Source organism: Phascolarctos cinereus, unplaced genomic scaffold, assembly GCF_003287225.1.
Source record: "Phascolarctos cinereus isolate Bilbo 61053 unplaced genomic scaffold, phaCin_HiC Scaffold_3;HRSCAF=262, whole genome shotgun sequence".
Classification (NCBI taxonomy): Eukaryota; Metazoa; Chordata; class Mammalia; order Diprotodontia; family Phascolarctidae; genus Phascolarctos; species Phascolarctos cinereus.
Window position 1 is genome coordinate 257,203,269 of NW_027555736.1, and position 19,545 is coordinate 257,222,813.

The following is a 19,545-nucleotide window of genomic DNA, read 5'->3' on the forward strand; positions in this document are numbered from 1 at the left end:
TGTTTATTCTTTTAAAGCAGTCTCTTATTTTCACCAGGTAATAATTCTCCTTCTTTTGGTGTATTTTACTCTATATATCCTTCTCCTTTCCCCCTCCCCTTCCCAGGGACAGATATTAATAACATCCAAGCTAAGTGAAAATAAACAGAAAAAAAAATTTCCTCACAAAGAAAAATCTCTTTTCTTACCTTCCTCGTCGTTTTCTCCCCCTGGTCCGGTTTTATAGTAGACTGACAATGCTATATAACAGACAAACACCACCCATTATGGCAGAGGTTAAAGAGAGAGCTTGTTATGTACATTTGACTTTGGTTGTGTGTATCTAATAACACTGTCTACCTTTCCAAAATACTCCCAAAAGAAACCTACACCAGCAGCCTCAGTTGAGCCTTAAGTAACATCAAGAAAAGATATCTGTGACTTTGGTATGACAGAGGTACAATGGATAACTAAAGGCTTTATTTCAGCGCACAATGTCAACATAATCAAGGGGGGAAAAACAGTAGTTGAAAGATTAAGGTATATGACAAGGGGCACACCTACTATTTGTAGATATGAGACAACTTCATCTGTCAAGCACACTGTAGAGGATTCCTATTTAATCACAGAAAGGATTAGCCAACCTCCAAGATTCTTTCCAATTCTGAGATTCAGTAATTCACTTAGGTGGTGCTGTAGATAGAACACTGGACTTGGATCAAATTCTGCCTCAGATACTTACTAGCTTTGACACCTCGGACAATCTACTTAACCTGCCTCCCTTAGTTGCCTTATCTATAAAATTGGGATACTAATAACACCCTATCTTCCAGGGCTGTTCTGAGGATCAAATGAAATTATACTTGTACAGCACTTTGCAATCCTTAAAAGTTTCTATATAAATGCTAGCTATTGTGATTACTGGTACTATTATAGAAACCAAAATAAGAAACAAAGGCAAGAAACTCCACTATCTCCTAGTGGCTATTCAGCTATTTCCTTTGGCAAAAAGGAGAGATTCTAACCAAAAGACTGGAAAAGGAAACAAATTGTGGAGCAATGGTCTATTCAGTCAGTGACACAGAGGATGCATGGGACATAAGTTATGATGAAGCATGAGCCAAAAACCATAGAAGTGTATGTCCAAAGAGGCTAAACAGTAAGACTCCAGTCAAATTTAGGTAAACACAGCCAAGGATTGTGCTGGGGAAAACTCTCTGCAAACTGGAAGAGGGTATTCATAAGAACCCTGTGTACCAAATGCACTGAAGTAGACATGAATGAATGTTTCGCTGTGACTGACTTTACTAGATGCTTCCTGCTTTGAGAGTGGATCTTCAGAGGGCTTGTTAAAGAACAGAGAGGGCAAGCAACTCGTTTCAGGGAAGAGAAATAATTTTTATTGAATAGACCAAATAAAAATCAAATAAATTTTATCAATTTTTTTTTCTAAAAATCATGAAAAACATAATAAAGAAGTAGCAAATGGACTTTTTATTCCTGTCCACTATAGGCAAACCAAATGCTAGCCAATCCTCAGTTGTTTCTCATCAAATAGTATCCTTGATTTCCAATGGTTCCCCAGAGAATCAAGTATCACCTTACAGTTGAATTAAGAAAGCTCACCAACTGCACACAGGAACAGTCTGCAACACCACCATTCTTTTGGAGAAAGAGAGGTGATACTCTAACAGTAATACAGTTACAGACTATTAGGGATATGGTTCAAAAAAGAAATTTCTTTAAAGAAAGTTATGCTATGACACTCTTAAAAAAGCCAAGAACTCCCTCCAAAAGTTTTCACTACAGAAAAAGCTCAAACCATGAAGTAATCAAATCCTGTGTGTAGAAAAGGATGGCAAGAATGAAGAGATCTAGGAAAAAAATTGAGACTTCCAAAAAAAAAAATTTTTTTTTTTTAAGGACAGGGATGAGGTCAGAGGGAAACTATTTATTTGCTTGCTTAATTTAATTTCTCCTGAAATGAAAAGGTTAAACCATGGCATTCCATACAGGGTAGACTCTTGGCCATCCAACATTTAAGTCTTCATTTCAGCAGTTATCAGGGCCTTGTGGCAGGAAATACAAAAACTGAATAAAATGTAGGCTTTGCCCTCGATTGCTTACAATTTTCAGCTCCCCCATTTCTGGCGCTATTTTCTAGCTAACAAGCAGAAATGAAAGAAACATCAACTTGCAATAATAAAAACCATCAAAGATTTGGGAAACAAACTAGCTAGAAATAAATGTGGCCTGCATAAGAACTGCAAACCTATAACAGAAATAAAGTAAGACCTAAACAACTGGAAGGATTTTCAGCATTCACGAACAGCCAGATTAATATAGTAAAAATGACAATACTTCCCAAATTAATATTTCTTTGTGCAAAACTAATCAGAATACCAAGGAGTTTCTTCACAGACAAGGATAACATCATAATGAAATTTATGTGGAAAAAGAGGTAAGAATATCAGCCCTTCCTATCTCCCTTCCTCTGCATGACAAAAAGCCAATAAAAGTGATCTTAAAATACGTTATAAAACAGTTATGATCAAGACTACTATTCATACTAGGTAGGCAAAAATAAAATCAACAGGTCAACAGACTAGAACCAAGATGCCTGACCACTCAACCAAATATATAATCACAAATTGATTAGTGTTTCAAAAGTAGTTAACACTTTAGGTTTTGCTAAGAGATCTATATATATCTTACTACATTTTTTCCTCACAACAATACTGTGAATTAACACTAAAGGTACAATTATCCCATTTTTACAGATGAGTAAACTAAAGCTTATAGAGTTTAAGTGACTTGCCAACAGTCACAAAGTTTGCTAGCTCTAATAAATAAATGACAAAATAATGTTAACAAATGTTGGTTGCATTTCAAAATGCTGCAGTTTAAATGTAGCATTCGAACTAAGGTCGCTCCTGAGCCTTGGGAAGACACCTTTTCCATGATAACCATAAAAAAAGAAAAGTCAGGAAAAGGAATTAAACAACCATATTTGGGAAAATTGGTTATCAATTAAGTGGAAATATATTTGGATTTACACTTCACACTATAACTCTCACTGTATTCCAGATGTATGATATGGTTTGAATATGACATCAATTTTTCATTTGCATATGCTTTCATGCTGGTAACTGATCCATACAAACCAGGCTAAAAATCTCAACAGTGGCCACGTATTAAACTTCACAAATTCACATCTAAAAGTTTCAAGAATGCCCTAGCCCTCTCATCTATTTTAAGCTGCTATAGGCTTTGTTCTCTTTCTGAAATACCATGTTAACCACAACATTTACTACTTTATGACCTAAGGCAAGGCATTTAAGCTCCCTGGACCCCAGCTTCCATCTGTAAAATACAACAGTTAAATGAGAGGTTGTCTGGGGTCCCCTTTAGCCATAATCACAAGAAATCTCTTACTGAAACTACCTTGGCTCCAAACACCTAAAATTCCATTTCATTACCCTTCTTCCCCTCTGCTCTTCTTAGACTTCAACCCTCAGAATTGTGCAAAAAAAGTTTGCCAAACAGATTCTTTTGAACACAAGTAAGCCAATGATATGCCTCAAAATGCTTTCAATTCACTTTCCCTCCCATCACCACGAGTTCAACCTAGTCCCCTTCAAATTCACATTTTTTGGCTTCAGTGGTCTTCAATGTATTTGGAGCATCATGCTAATTTCCAGCCAACTTAAAATAAATACTAAGATTTCTACTAAAATATCGTTGTGCTGACCTCCTGTAGAAAGCTAAGTGAACCTATCTGCTTAATTATTCTGAAACATTGCCTTGAGCTATATACAGCTGCAGAGAAAAGGTAAGCTTTTTCTTTTCCTTCAATTAAGATACAAAAAACAGACAGCCTGAAAATTCTAAAAGATCAGGGCACCTAATATGGCAAGATCATCTTGAAAGATAACTCCAAACTAGTCTTTGGACCTTCCTTGATGTCTGATCTCTATCCCTGAAAACAGGGAAATAAGGAAGAAATACTAAATCCCAGAGTAAGTGGTGCAGTGATTGAAGCTCTTGCCTCAGGTCTATCTCAATCAAGGAGTATGGGAGGGAATACCATCCAGTCTCATGGCAGATAGGCGGAATAGTGGATTTGGATCACTAAATCTGGAGTTAGGCAGACCTGAACTCAATTCTTGCCTCAGACAGTACCTATATAACAATGGACAAGTCACTTACCCTCTCAGCTTCAACTTCTCATCTGTAAAATGTGGATAATAATGACATCTATCTCAGTGGTTTCTTATAAGGATAGAAACACAAGCTTTTACTAATATTACCATGGGATATGGGGTGCATGTTGTGCCTGGAGAGGATACTGAATCAAAAGTGTTTCTTCAGAGAAGGAATTTTGAAAGTAAATACACAAACCCTCTGGGCTAGGAAATCATGAAGCACAGAACATGAACGTGGTCACTAAATAACTGTCTAGGGTTTCCAAGATGCAATGCAACATCTGCTTCAGGTCCATGGTAGTTTTATTTACACATTTAAAAAAACCTAAATCTTCCAATTAATAACAAATGTAACAAAGTAAGTATATACCAAGCACTAAGCACGGGGAATACATATATAAAGAGCATACATTTCTCACCTGGCTGCACCCCTTTGGTCTTCTTGCTCATTGTTGCTAGGAACCTCATAAGTAGGTACCCTATGCACTTCTGATTGGAGGGTAGGAACATAAATTCCAAAACCTCTATTTAAGGAGGGGGCTCAGGCCAGCCATCTCTTCATTTTCCACCCAGCTCTTACCCTTAGGATTTCTTTGGGCTTATCCATCACAGTTTAGCTCCCACCCCTTCCACCCCTTTTCAGCTCTTCTTTGGTGTGCTGTCCCTCTATCTGATTATAAGTCCCTTGAGGGCAGATATATATTTGTATCCCTAGTGCTTAGCACTAGTCAAAGAGGAGCTGGCATACAGCTTAATAAATGTTCACTGACTACCTGACTGATAACTATAGTGGAAAACAACAAGTACAAGGGAATGATGACTAAATATGGACACTTAGGTCCATAATATTACAAGGATGCTGACTTGGGTTATGGGGGAGTAAACTGAATCAGCCCTTATAGGAAAAATGACAGTGCTGATTTGATTATGGTTCTAGAATTAGAAAGCAGGATTGCAGAGAATATGGATGGGGATTTGGGAGTGAAGAGAAGCATGGCTGTGAGCTGCCTGAAATAGTGGGCCAGATGACTTGCTCTAAGTCAGATCAACAAGATGCCAGGATAAAAGTTCTAGAAATGAAAAAAAGTTAAAGCTCTAGGGTACATCCTTTTGTCCCCAAGACTGGCAATCAAGAAGATAGCTGGGGAGAAGAGGGCTGAGTAGCAGGAAGAATAATAACAAGCACTACGTCCAAAGAAAAACAGACAGAAAATGTACTAGATGGAATTCTAATTGGGAAAGCCATGAAAAAAAAAATCACATGTCATTTTTAAGGCCTAGGTTGATATAAGGAGACAGAAAGAGGGTTCTGCAAACAATGTGAAGCAGGTCTGGGTAGAAGCATAAAAGGAGATAAGGGTGAAAGCACAAATCAAATACAAGTGACAGAGAAAAAGGCCTGAAACATCATGAAATAAACCATACAATACAATATCTTCTATAGAACTAAACTGCTGAATAGAAGGGTACATAAAAAGTGTACAGGGAGGAAGAACAGAAAGAATAATATGTAATATGTCCTGATCAAGTCAACTGCTAAAAAAGGAAAGGAAAATAACTCCTGAAATCTAGAAGGAAAAAGAGAGTTCACAGGAGAATGAGCAAGGAGGCCAGAAAAGAAACTGAAAAGGGGAGTAAGAAACATGGAACTCTTCATTCACTGGTGAAAGTGGATACCATCAATCAATGATCCCACGGAGATATGATACATAAAGGAAGACAGAGGAATCAGCTCTGAATCCAGGGAGGAGAGTTCAAGGCAAATGAGAGGAAAAAATTACCATCAGGAGGACATATGTCAATAATACATTCCATAATCAGGGACATAAGAAAGTTCCTAACATGAAGGCACATGTTCTCTATCAACTAGAGGAAATGGTGTTTTTAAAAGTGAGGCACAACAAAAAACGGGGGGGGGGCGGTGGCAAGAGTCACAGGGAAATGACATAGAAACTCTCTAGAAGAACGAACCCAAAACAGGTACCTTACAAGCTTTAATCCCATGAATCAAGTGAATTCAAAAAAGCAGGAGTTGCAAACATCATCAGGCAAAGCTGAAACAAACTTCAAAATATTAAAAGGCATAAAGAAATTACACTATGCTGAAAGCAATCACAGACAACAAATATCAACAGTAAATTTATATATTGCAAACAGTATATAAATTCATAAAGGAAAATTTAAGTGTACTATAACAAGACATAAACAAATAGTAAATATATCCTTTATGGACCATAAACACAAAAAACAGTAATCAATTCAGAGAACATAAACAAAACATGTGAACTGAAATGGATACTTAACAGTAAAATTCTAAATAATGAGAAGATTAAAGGAGAAATCATAGAAACAATTATGTGTAAGAAAATGATAAGAGAATTATTAGACTGCTTGAAAAATATGAACAAAAGGCCTATACCTCATATTTTAAAAGATCTCTTAGAACCAGAAGGCAAAGTAAAAAAAGAAAAAATCTACCAGTCACCTCCCAAAACCCCAAAACTCCCAGGGACACTCTAGTCAAAGTCCAGAGTTTCTAGGTCAAAGAAAAAAATACAATAAGCAGACAGAAAGAAAGAATTCAAATACCAAGTCAAGATCACATGTAATTTGCCTCAGTTTCCCTACCTGTTAAATGGGGAGAATAAGAGGGTTGTAGTGACGATCAAATGAGATAACAATTGTAAAGGACTTAGTATAGTGCTTAGATATAGTAGGTACTATATAAACAGCATTACCATTAGTATTATTTCATCATTATTATTTAGCAGCTACCACTATACAGAAGTAAAAAGCTTGGAACAAAATATTCCAGAAGACAAAGGATATACAGTCAAGCATAACATCTCACAAAACAGCATTAATTGTACAGTGGGGAAAAAAAATTTTAATGAAAAAGAGGACTTGCAAGCATTTTGACAAAAAGATCAGAGCTACAAAGAAACTTTGAAATCAAACACAGAAATTAAGGTGAACATGAATGAACAATCATAATGGACTAAACAAGGATAAACTGTATACATTCCAATACAGGGAAATGATATATATGTTTCTCCTCAGAACTCTATCACCATCAAGGGAAACAGAGAGATTCTAATTAGAAAGTATGGGAGTGGTTCTGTTAAGTCTTGTTGATCTCAAAAGAAGAAGAGAGGTAAAGGAATGGTGCACAGAAGGAAAAGGGAGGTGAGGGAAAATTATCTCACACAGAAATAGGATAAAGAAGCCAATATAACTGGGTCCCATAAGGGTAGTGTCAAGATTGCTAAAGCTTTGAATGAACTCAGGCTGGATAGGAATTGTAAAGAAAAGTGCCAACTACCACAAACACAATCACAACAACAGGGAGAAGACTAATGTATAGGATGTACAGAACCATGATAATGGAAAATAGAAAAAAAGTCTACACTATTCAAATCTAATTTCACTATTTCTAATTTTACTTCTGTTTTCTCTGACAAGAAGAATCTTTGTGCTGTAGAGGACAGAACAAAAATGACTAATAAAAACCTGAAACATAGCATATGTATCTGTCCTTAGTAAATCTGAGTCACAAGGCCTAGACAAACTATTTTCTAGGTTACTCAAAGTACCGAAGTTCACAGAGGATATGATTACTAAGTAACTGTTGGTAATTTCTGAAAAATCACGAAAAATAGGAGAGGTAGTACAAGGATCAAGAAGGACAAATGTGGTCCTCAATTTTCAAAAGGGAAGAAGAGTGGAATCCACAAAAATGGGACAGTATAATTTACTTCAATTACTGGAAATAATTCTACAACATATTATTAATGGGATGGTTAGTGAGCAGCTACACAAGGAAGCAATAGATTCAAAGAACCAGCAAGGCTTCTTCAAGAATAGGTTGTGCCAGATTAACTTTTTTTTTTTAATGGGGTTAATAGCTGGTAGATAAAGGGTATGCTGTTGTACTCAAAGAACATGGCTCTAAGGCTGGCATATAATACTCCCTTAGTAAATGCTTGTTGATTTATATATAGTTTGCCTTAATTTTAGATTTATTATTTTTATTCTGAACATAAATCAGGTAAGTTTCATATACATAGTGGAGGAGAAAAAGAGGGTTGTATACAAAATGTCAGGCTTCTATAATGTACAGTTTCCTTATAAGAATGTAAGTTAAGATTTACCTGCATGTTTCAAAATTGTCCCTTTCTGTACTTCTTTGTGGTTTTTCTTCTGTTCTTTTTTCTCCATTAAAAAAAAAGATGCCTCAATGACAATTTCTTTTGTTTTTGTTCTTTCTTCATTTTTCCCTTCTTCTATGTCTCTCTCTGTTTCTCTCTCTCTCTCCTCTACTGTTTGCAATCTTGTACAATCTTACAAGTATGAGATGAAAATTTAGAAGTGTTCTAATTCTAATTTCTCTAAGTATTAGTAATTTGGTGCTTTTTATATGTTTCTTGATAATTTTGTTTTCTTCCTTTGAAAGTTGCCCATTACTATCAATTGACAGATTTTTCTTGGTGAGGGGGAGATGAGGGAGGGGGGCAGCATTATAGGTCCTGTTCTTATAAATTTGAATTACTTTTAATAAATTTTGGACATGAGTCCTTTATCAGATAAATTTTCTATGAAGCCTTTCCCCAATTATTTGTATTCCTTCTAATTTTAATGGCATTTGTTTTTTGTATAAAAATAATTTTATGCAATATTATTATGTAATAAAAATTGTCCATTAAAAAAAAGTGATCTCACATATTTGGGATGTTCAAGTAAAAGTCTATGCAAAGAGGAACAAGATACGGGAATAGCTGACACTTAAATCTCATTCTCATATGAACTGTTCAAAGGAGGAAAGAACAAATATACACATGGTTAGATACAGATATATACTTCACTCCAACAAGGATACAAGAGGAAAAGGGTAGGGAGTAAAGGGTGGAATAAAAGGAAGATAAGTCCTAAGTAGAACAAACTCTAGGACTGTCCAATAATGTTTATAGCAGCTATTTTTGCCACAGCAAGGAACCAGAAACCGAGAGTGTACCCATCAATTAGAGAATGGTAAGGACATTATATAAATATAATGGAATATCACTGTGCTGTAAAAAAATTACAAAGAGGATAGTTTCAGAAAAACCTGCCAAGATTTGTATGAAGTGACAAAAAGTGAACAGAACCAGGAAAAAAATGTTTACATTAAGAATATAATAAATAAAAAACAACTATGAACCACGATTCTAGAGGACTCATGATAAAACATGATCCTCAACTCCTGACAGAGCTGAAACCAGAATAAGACATTTCTGTTTTCATATGACCAATGTGGAAATTTGTTTTGCTTAACTATACATGTTTGTAATAGTGGTTTTGTTTTTCTTTGTTTCTCAATTCAAAGTACAGAGGAGAATATGGTGGATATTTGCTGACTGAAAAATAAAATTGAATTTTAAAAAATGTTTAATTAATTAGCTGGCTGGGAGCAGGGAGTAAAGTACACCAAGAATGTCAGCCAAGAACCTCCCCCATGACATCAAAAACTAATAGGTACCAAAGGGCTAACAAAAAGAGCCCTATGGAACAGCTGGCATGTAAAATCCCCTATCCAGGTTCTCTAGCACTAACAAATTTTTTCTACAGCTGCTAGGGTCTCTCTGGCTCACCAAAGTTAGCAATAAGATCAGCCAGAATTAAATGGTCAAAAAGCCTCAGGCTTTTTAAAGATGTGAAGAAAGAACTGAGAAAAGTATTTGTTTTTAAGGAATGAGGTCTGGCTCCAGCATAAACTGAGAACACAGGGAGCTTTGTAGGAGAGGATTAAGCAGGTGCAGTGTGGAATGGAGGCTCTGGTTTCTCTATCACACAATTAATTATCTAAATGTTCCAGGACTTTCTTCACTCTCTCTCTTCCTCCTTCCCTTATCTCCTAATCTACACAAAAGCTATCCCACTTGCACAGCAAATCACTCCTTTCCGGCCATCAACCCACAGCATATTTTCCTTGTCTATCATAGATAAACAGCCACACCTTCTCCAGGATGTATATTCCCAACCTAATTTAAGACTCACCTAACACCCACCTGTGCTTAGTTTTGGTCTCTGCCTCTAACATACTTTCTCCATTTACCTAAGGCACCAATCAATCTTGGTAGAACTGAGTAAGATACAGTTAATCAATCACTTATTAAGTGTATACTACGTGCCAGGCACCTAGCTAAGCACTGAAGAAGCAAAAGGAGGCAAAAGACAGGTTCTGCTCTCAAGGAGCTTACAATATAATGGGGGAAGCAACATGTAGACAAATATATGCAAACAAGATATATACAGGATAAATAGGAAATCATTACAAAAGGAGCGTATATTAGAACTAAGAGGATTTGGGGAGGGTTTGTAAAAGATGAAATTTTAGTTGGGATTTAAAGGATGCAGGGGGACCATCAGTAGGCAGAGATGAGAAGGGAGAACGTTCTAAGCATGGGGGACAGCAGGCAAAAATGCCCAGAGCTGAGGATTGGAGTGTCTTGTTCATGGAACAGCAAAGAGGCCAGTGTAAGCAAATAAAACATAAGAAGGCTGGAAAGGGAGGAGGCGGGCTAGGTTATAAAAGGCTTTTAAATGCCAAACAGAGCATTCCATATGTGATCTTAAGAAGGCAATAGGGAGCCAGCAGAGAATACTGAACAGTGAGTGACACAGTCTGACCGTACTTTAGAAAAATCACTTCGGTTACTGAATAAAGGATGGACTGGAGTGTAGAGAAACTTAAGGCAGGCAGATCCACCAGCAGCCTATTGCAACAGCCCAGGTGTGAGGTGTTAATGCATGAAAAATGTGCTTTTAGAAAATAACGCTGTTGGGCAGCTAGGCGGCACAGTGGATAGAGCACCAGCCCTGGAGTCAGGAAGACCTGAGTTCAAATCTGACCTCTGACACATAATGCTCACTAGCTGTGTGACCCTGGGCAAGTCACTTAACCCCAACTGCCTCACCCAGAAAACAAAACAAAACAAAACAAAAAATGCTAAGGTGAAATTAACAGGCCTCAAAAACAAATTGAATATGGAGGTGGGGTGAGGGGGAAGACAGTGAAGAGCTGAGGATGAGTACTAAGTTTTGAGCCAGAAGAGTCGTGAAGATGATGCTGCCCCTTATATTATTGAGAAGCCAGGAAGGAGGAAGGGTTTAGAGAGAAAGAAACTGAGTTCTATTTTGGACATATTGAATTTAAGATGTCTGCTGGACATTTGGACATCCACAGGGGACTGAATTCCTTGCAAGCAGAATGGGAAGGTGCAAAAGGGTAGTAAGAGAACATTATTTCACTTCTCTTGCTTCTATTGTCACTTTAAGTCCGATTTACAAAAATACTGTCATTCACAATTATTTGTGAACTACATTAATGGATGTGTGCCCACCTTACCCCTACATGTACAAAGTAACAACTCCCTTATTAGGCTAGTGTTTCAGAACGTGTCTAGAATCCACTTTAGCATCTAAGTCACTTTATTATCAGGATTTTACTCTATGGCTATCTTTCAAAGAAAATATGATATATAAAAATCCTTTTAAACAGATAAATGGGGGTAATCATTTACATCACGAAAGTATTTATCACAGACCTATTTTACCAAAAATCTCTGCCCAGGATACTCTGATAATGCTACAATTTGTACACAGATGGTGCCAGTGAGAAAACAGCAATTTTCAATTTTTTTTTGAACTTTTCAAATTTTTTTATTGCAAAATCAGATGCACTCATAAAAATATAACCAGCAAAGGCCTACAAACAGAAGAACCTAGGGCTTACAAGGACCTTAATAGACCCCAAGACGCCCGTTAATTTTCTCTTTGTCTACGTGAAAGATATTATTCAGCCCATATTACACATGGGATAGTGCTGAATTAGAATGACAACTGATTGCTGGGAGGAAGTATTCACGGAATAGATCTGGTCAAGACAATACAGGAAGAAGACAGACGACTATATTGTGTCCTTTCTAAAATTAGTTTTTCAAATTTTTCTGTCAGTAGCTATCTGTGTGAACTTGAATCAAGAATTCACTTCATCTCCACCAATTTCAGTTTAGGATCCTAAGAGCCCAGACTTACAGCTTCTTTATGCATCCCTAGCACTTAGCACAGTATTTGGCACATAGTAGGCACTCAATAAATATTGACTGATGGATTAAGTAACCTTAGAAGTCACTAGTCCCCTTACCTTATTTTACATAGAAGGAAACTGGGATTCAGGGAAATAAAGTAAATTTCCGAAGGTCACACATGAGGAAGCAACAGAGCTGAGAGCTTATTGTTACCAAATCTAATTCCACAGGCACCATCTTCCCCTTACTATGAGAAAGCAGCAATTTTAAGATTAATGAAGGACCAATTCTCAAGATACTTAAAAGATAAGTAGTCAACAAAGGTTTGGAAAAAGTTGTGAAGCTTATTCCAAAAACAATAAAAACATGACTGAAGGCTATTAATAATTACCAACTCCCAAAGCTCCTTTCCCATCTTAAAAAAAAAATTTATGCAAATAACCTACATATGAATTGAGAGTATGATGAAGAATGCCTATTATCCAATGCAAGCTGCAAGCTGAAGTAGAGATTGGTTCAAGTAGTGCCAAAACACTGATGGGAAAGAAGGAAAAGAACCTCTGCAAACAAAAAGTCGGAAAAAATTCATAATCCCGAGTCACTGACTCTTCACACATTTCTCTCAACCCAATTAGTTGCCAAATCTCATCCACTCTATCCCTACAATATCTCTTTACTTCTTGTATCCATTTCCTTACCATATGGTCACCAATATCTAGCTTAGGCTCTCATCACCTTTCGCCTTGGCTTGTAGATGGTGCAACAGAATATGAGACTTGGAGTCTGGAAAACCTGAATTCAAATCCTGTCTCAGACATATTAACCCTGGGTAAGTCAAACCTCTTAATCATAGATTTCTGCCTAAATTTCCTCATCTATAAAATGGAGACTACAATAGCAACTAGATCCCAAGATTACTGTGAAGATCAAATAAAATTATACTTGTAAAGTACTCACAAACTTCAAAATGCTATATAAATGTCACCTATTGTTATTATTATCTGGCTCATGTTGCAAGAACTTCCTAATGCAATACATACAATAACTCTATAAAACTCAAGATTTTAAAACTTAAAAATAATACAGTAAATTCAGCACCACATCCTAAATCTAGTTATTGAACTATATAATTTATAGTCTCAAAGGATAAAATTATGTGGCTGTCCTATTTCACAACATAACCTATTCTCCAACCCATTCATACAAATACACTTTCAAAACTAAATCATGACAAAAAGATTTAGAAGCCTTATAAAAACTAATGCTTAATAAGAACCAGCAGGGACTCCATAGATTACATGGACAGTTCTACCTCTGTGGAGTTAACTTAACCATGCCAAGATTTCCAGAAGAGAGAAGACAATTCTGCCTAATGAGAGATAGTAGAACCTCTTTACAAATTATCTGCTTCAGTCAAAGAGATTCATCTTTGGGCACTCTTAGGATTCTGAATAGCAATTTCTGTGCTAGTTTTAGCAATGCTTAAAAAAAAATCTCCATTCAGTTTAAAGGATATCTGCTCCAAACACAGTCTTTGTCGTTGTTATTATTCAGTTATTTCAGTCCTATCTGACTCTTTATGACCCCATTTGATGTTTTCTTGGCAGAGATATAGAAGTGGTTTGCCATTTCCTTCTCCAAATTCATTTTACAGATGAGGGAATTGAAGTAGACAGGGTTAAGTGATTTGCCCAGGGTTACAAAGCTACTAAGTGTCTGAGGCTGGATTTGAACTCAGGTCTTCCTGACTCCAAGCCCACTGCATTAGTCCAGTCTTCTACAAAGAGATTTCCAAATTGCAGAACAATACACTTCAGAGTCAATATTCATGGAAAACTGGGAAAGCAAAATACCTGAAAAGTCACTTTGGTATGTAAAAGTCTAGCTACATCACAGTATCATTAGGTGACATTACAAATGATTGCCATAAACCTAGAAGAGATCTCAGAGACGCCATACAGACTCAATCCAATCCTTATAGCATATTGTTCAATATCTTTAACAAGACTTTGGTGAAGGCAAGGAAGACAGGCATTATCAGATTTACAAATGACACAAATTATTATCTGATAAAATCAATCAAGTCTCAGAACAATTCGTGCTTATGGAAAGAGCAATATACTTAGAACCAGAAGGCAGGATTTGAATCCTGCCTATGCCACTTACTAGGTATGTAATCTCAGGTGGGTCACTTTCCTCATCTGCAAAATGAAGGAGTTGGACACGTGTTCATAACACCTGACTTCTCTCACTCTGCAATTCTGTGATTAGGGTTAGGTGAGAATGCTATGTCAAAACCAGTAAGATGAAATCTACAAGGATAAAAAGTCCTGTAATTTGTTTTTAAAAGAATCAAGGACAAGGAAGATATGGTTGTATAGCGGTTGACATGAAAAAACTGACTAATAGTTTAAGACTGGGCATTAGAATTATAGCCAGTTTCCACTAGTTCTCAAAAGATTCCCAAAAGAGATATTATTGTCAGATGTAGTGGAATAACAAAAATAATAAACAAACAAATAAATAAATAAACAGATAAATAAATAAATAAATATATGGCAAGAAACCCAAGAAGGGAACAACTTAGATAAGAAATCACAGAGAACTAATCCGAAGCACTCATTCAGCAGCCACAACCAGCACATGTGCTCCAATAGGATGCAAAAAAACCCTCACAAAATGATGCTCACTGACCCTGAGCTCAAATAACAGCCTTCCCTCCCCCTCCCACGCTACCTACACTAGCTGCTGCACTAGCAAATCTGATGCACAGATCAACACTTATAATAAAACCCAACCCTATATTCCTGACCCCTCCCCCTCCAGTGCCTTGGAGACTCTATGGAGTAGGCTATGGAATTTTGCTGAGGCAAGGACAGACAACAAGCCCAGCCTGATGGGGGCCACATCATAGCATCAGCACAGCAAAGCTCTGAAATGATTTATGGTAGAGGACAACTCCTTAGCAAAAACAAGGCAGTTCTGTCGGTACCAGTTCTGACAATCCTGTAGCACCAGCATTATAAAGCTCTCAATTGCCCATGCAGAGACACAGAACCCCATGGCACCAACCAGGCAGTTCTACAGGGAAATGGGGCAAACAACTCCAAAGCACCATGGTGCAAAAGCAAACAACCTGTTAACACCAGTGCAGCAACTCTCTCAACGGCACAGAATAGGTGGAACAGAACAACAGAGAACAGGACATTAAGGGGGAATAGGAGAAGCTGAGTAGCCCTCTAATAAAGCCAAGAGAAAGAGCTATGTAGCTGGGGCCACTTCTAAACACACATACAAGTAACTCAGGGCAGAGACAAATGCTGGTGAACTGTGAACTGCCCAATGTAGAAGGAGGCAGTTACTTCAAGATCGAGTCCCCAAAGAAACATGCAGTGGTTCTTAAACCATGGGCCGCAACCCTATGGGGTCCCAACCCACAGTTTAAGAGCTGGAGTGGAAAAAGTTTAAGAAACTCTATGGGTTTCTAAGGGAACAGAGTGAATGGGGAGAAGACTGAAATGACCAAACATTTCAGGAAGAAAATTCAAAGACCTTGAACATAAGCAGATATATTAACAGGGAAAGCATGCACTCCAGATCAGGTAAACAAGTTCGGGTATCTTTATTTAAAAAAAAAAAAAAAAACATTGCAAAATGAAGAAAAATGCTCCCAAACTAGCTAAGATAAATAACCCTGTGCCACTGCATGGAGAACATGGAATCACAACACATTTTCCTGAGTGGTTCAAAAAAGAAACGAGAACTATGAGGGCAGAATTTATAGCCTACACAGCAAAAATGAGAAAAATAGAAAACCTGGAATCTGCAATGCCAATTGTCACCAAAGAAACAAACAGAACAAACTGGGAATTAAAATACACAGAAGTGAAAGACAATCTAGAAGAAGAGAAGCAAAAAACAATTAACATCTTTTAAAACACTCTCACTATGCAAGCGAAACATACTGTCTCCAAGATAAGATGTAGAGAGACAACCTAAGGATCAAGGGAAGAGAAGGGACAGGTAAGGAGACTTTGCAGACTGCTGTTGGAGAGGGGAGTTCCATTGATGAATGCTCCTACGGAAGAGAGATGTTCCATGCAGGGTAATAAATATCTTGCCCTGGGATTTGCTGCTTGAAAAAAAATCACTAGAACTATATCAGGAGAGGGGAAAGTTAGAACTCTAGGGGGCACCTGGTACCCGGGAGTAAGAGAGCAAGGAGCCAGGGAGAAAATAGGGAAAAGCAAATGGGGATTAAAAAAAAAACGTATCTAAGAGAAAGTATTAGATCAGTTGGGGGAGAGGGGCAGAGAATAATCAGGGACATAGTGGGAGAGGGACCGTACCATATAGCGACAGTTCTCTCTGAAATCTGCAATAAATGTCACAGCTCTGGGAATGAGACTCAACAGAAAAGGGGAATCCATGAGATAAGCTCCACAAAGCAGTGACAAAACCACTAGAGTGGACAAAGAGAGAAACCAGATAATTTTAGAGGCCAAGAGTCAGAGAACGAGGAAGAAAACAGAGAGGGTGGATGATGAAGGGAGTGACAGAAATCATTTCTGGAAAGAGGCACAAAAAAAGAATTTTCTTTGAAATTTTTTAAAAAATTAAAAAAGAACTAGTTAAAGGGAAGGAGAGAAGAAGGGGGAAATCTATTTGATGGAGGGACAAAAAAAAGGGGGGGGGAAGAACAGTTATATATCTAGATAAAAACAGGAGGGAAAGGGAACTAATATGTAAAACCCCAAATGGATGGGGTAACAAATGAGACCAGGGGATCAGTCAGTGGAAACAAGGTCACCTTGACAAAAGATTAAAATTAAGTAACTGAAGGAAGATAGTACTGTGCTTACAGCAGAAGAGGGAAAAAAATCTTTGAGGAAAAAACCCTCAATATTAGATAGATGGAGGAAAATATAAGCCTAACTCTTATAACTTTAACTGTGATATTAAACAATCCAATAAAATAGAAAAGCAACTGGATAAGAAAGAAAAACACAAAAACTAGCAAAACCAAAAGAAATAACAAGAATAAACAGAACATATGATGCACAATTATATAACAACAAAACTGAGAACATACACACAAAAATGGAATAGCTTAAAAAATACAATAATCCCAGTAGTTTTTTCAGAAGTTTTCTATCAAAACCTTGATTGTTGAATTCTTATGTTTCTGATTCTCCCTTGTCTAATCTGTTCCATTGTTGTTTCTCTATTTTTTTAAATGAATAAAAAATGATTTTGATGACTGCTGCTTTATAATATAGTTTGAGGTCATGAAGTGCTCTTCCTTCTTTGTCTCTACTTTTTTTAGTCATTTCTCATAATATTCTAAATCTTTTTTTTCCTCAAATGAATTTTTGTGTTTTTTTTGTCAAGTTCTTTGAAGTATGCCTTTGTTAATTTAATTGGTATAACATTTAAAATGCAAATTAACATTGGTAATATTGTAATTTATGCAGGCACAGAGTAGCCATGAACACCGGGAAAAAAAAAACCTTTTCTAAAAATTTGCTGGGAAAGCAATCTGGCAGAAACTAGCCTTAGACTAATACCTTACACCACATTCTACCATACATCCTAAATGCATATACAAACTTAATATTAAAGATCATACTACAAAATACTTAGGAGATAAACCGATCATATAATTCTTCAGCTAAGTAGATGTATTCTTAACAAAAGACAGAGGCAATTACAAAAGATAAAATAAAGAATACTTTGAGTACTCAAAAATGAAAAGTTTGTAGACAGACAAAATTAATGTACATAGAATAAAAGGGGAAGTAACTGAACTGGGGAAAAAATCTTTGTATTGAATTTCTTTGCTAATTGTTTTGGCATCCAAGATACAGAAACAACCTATACATTATAATATATGTTATAATTATTATATATAGCCATACTATCAATAAATGAATAAATGAATGATAAATAAATATACATAACACTAATAGACATTCCCCAACAGATAAATGTCCAGAGGATATAAAAAGTTCTCAAAAGAAGAAGTGCTAAGGAGTAACAACCACATGGACAATCCAAATTATTAATAAGAGAAATGCAAATCAAAACAACTAAGAGGTTTCAACTCACATTCTGAAAATTGGCAAAAATATTAAAAACTGGCAATGGTCAATGGGGGAGGGGTTGGAGAATGAAAGGCACGGTCATTCACTGTAAATCTGTCAATCTACGAAATGGTACAAACATTTTGGAAAACAACTTGGAATTTTGCAAATAAAATGACTAACATATCCATATCCTTTGAATAAGAGACTATTACTGAGCTTATACCTCAAGGAAGACATCAATACAAAGAAAGTTACTATATACACCAAAATTATTTATAGTAGCACTTTTCGTAACAGATAAGAATTAGAAACAAAGTAAATGTTGATCAATTGGGGAATAACAGCCAAATAAATTTTAGTACATGAATGTGGTGTGTAAGAAATTATTTGTGAGATGAATACAGAGAAACATAGAAAAACTCTATAAACTGACGCAGCACAGTGAAGAACCAAAAAAACAGCATACACAGTAACTACAACAAAGAAAAAAATCAAAATTAAATATTATAAAATTAAAAGTTCAAAAGGACTCAGCTGAAGAGACAGGAAGGGATACCCTCAATCCACCTCACTCCTTTGTGGAGATGACAGGTCCACAGGTGTTACACACTGCACATGTTTTTAGACTTTTTCAATATATTAATCAATTGTGCTGATTATTTTTCCCCCTCTCAAAAAAAAATATATATATATATAAAAGTTCTATAAGATGACTCTTTGGGAGGGGGAAAGATACTTGTGATATGTTAGAAACAGATATCAATAAAAACTTATTATTAAAAAAAAAGATAATAGTATTTTCTCTTGGCCTATGCTCATTCTCTCAATTTCTTTTGGTCTTATTGCTATGGGTAGGACTTATGACATTATGTTAAATAACAATGGATATTCTTTCTTTTTTTTTTTCTTAAAGGGAAGTTGGGTTAAGTGACTTGCCCAGGGTCACACAGCTAGTAAGTGTCGAGTGTTTTGGTGTGAGGCCAAATTTGAACTCATGTCTTCCTGACTTCAGGGCTGGTGCTCTATCCACTGTACCACCTAGCTGTCCCAGCAATGGATATTCTTGCTTTACTCCTAATCTTATCAGAAAGGCCTGTAACTTTTCTCCATTACATATGTTTGCTCTTGGATTTATACATATATTTATCACGTTAAGGAAATATCCATTCATTCCTAAGATTTTTAGTTTTTAATAGAAACAGCTGTTGA

General features: G+C 36.4%; 1 protein-coding gene across 8 annotated transcripts in view; it reads right to left on the reverse strand.

The window, feature by feature from the left end:
* The window catches only part of MTA1 (metastasis associated 1), a 212,526-nt gene that overhangs the window by 94,900 nt on the left and 98,081 nt on the right, over positions 1-19,545 (reverse strand). For 6 of the 8 annotated variants that reach the window (XM_020974875.2, XM_020974874.2, XM_078151572.1 and 3 more), the window contains exon 4: positions 189-239. The exons of the other annotated variants lie outside the window; for them this stretch is intronic. In XM_020974875.2, coding sequence (XP_020830534.1) covers positions 189-239 — 51 coding nt within the window. The remainder of the gene's footprint in view (positions 1-188; positions 240-19,545) is intronic. 8 annotated transcript variants of the gene reach the window in all.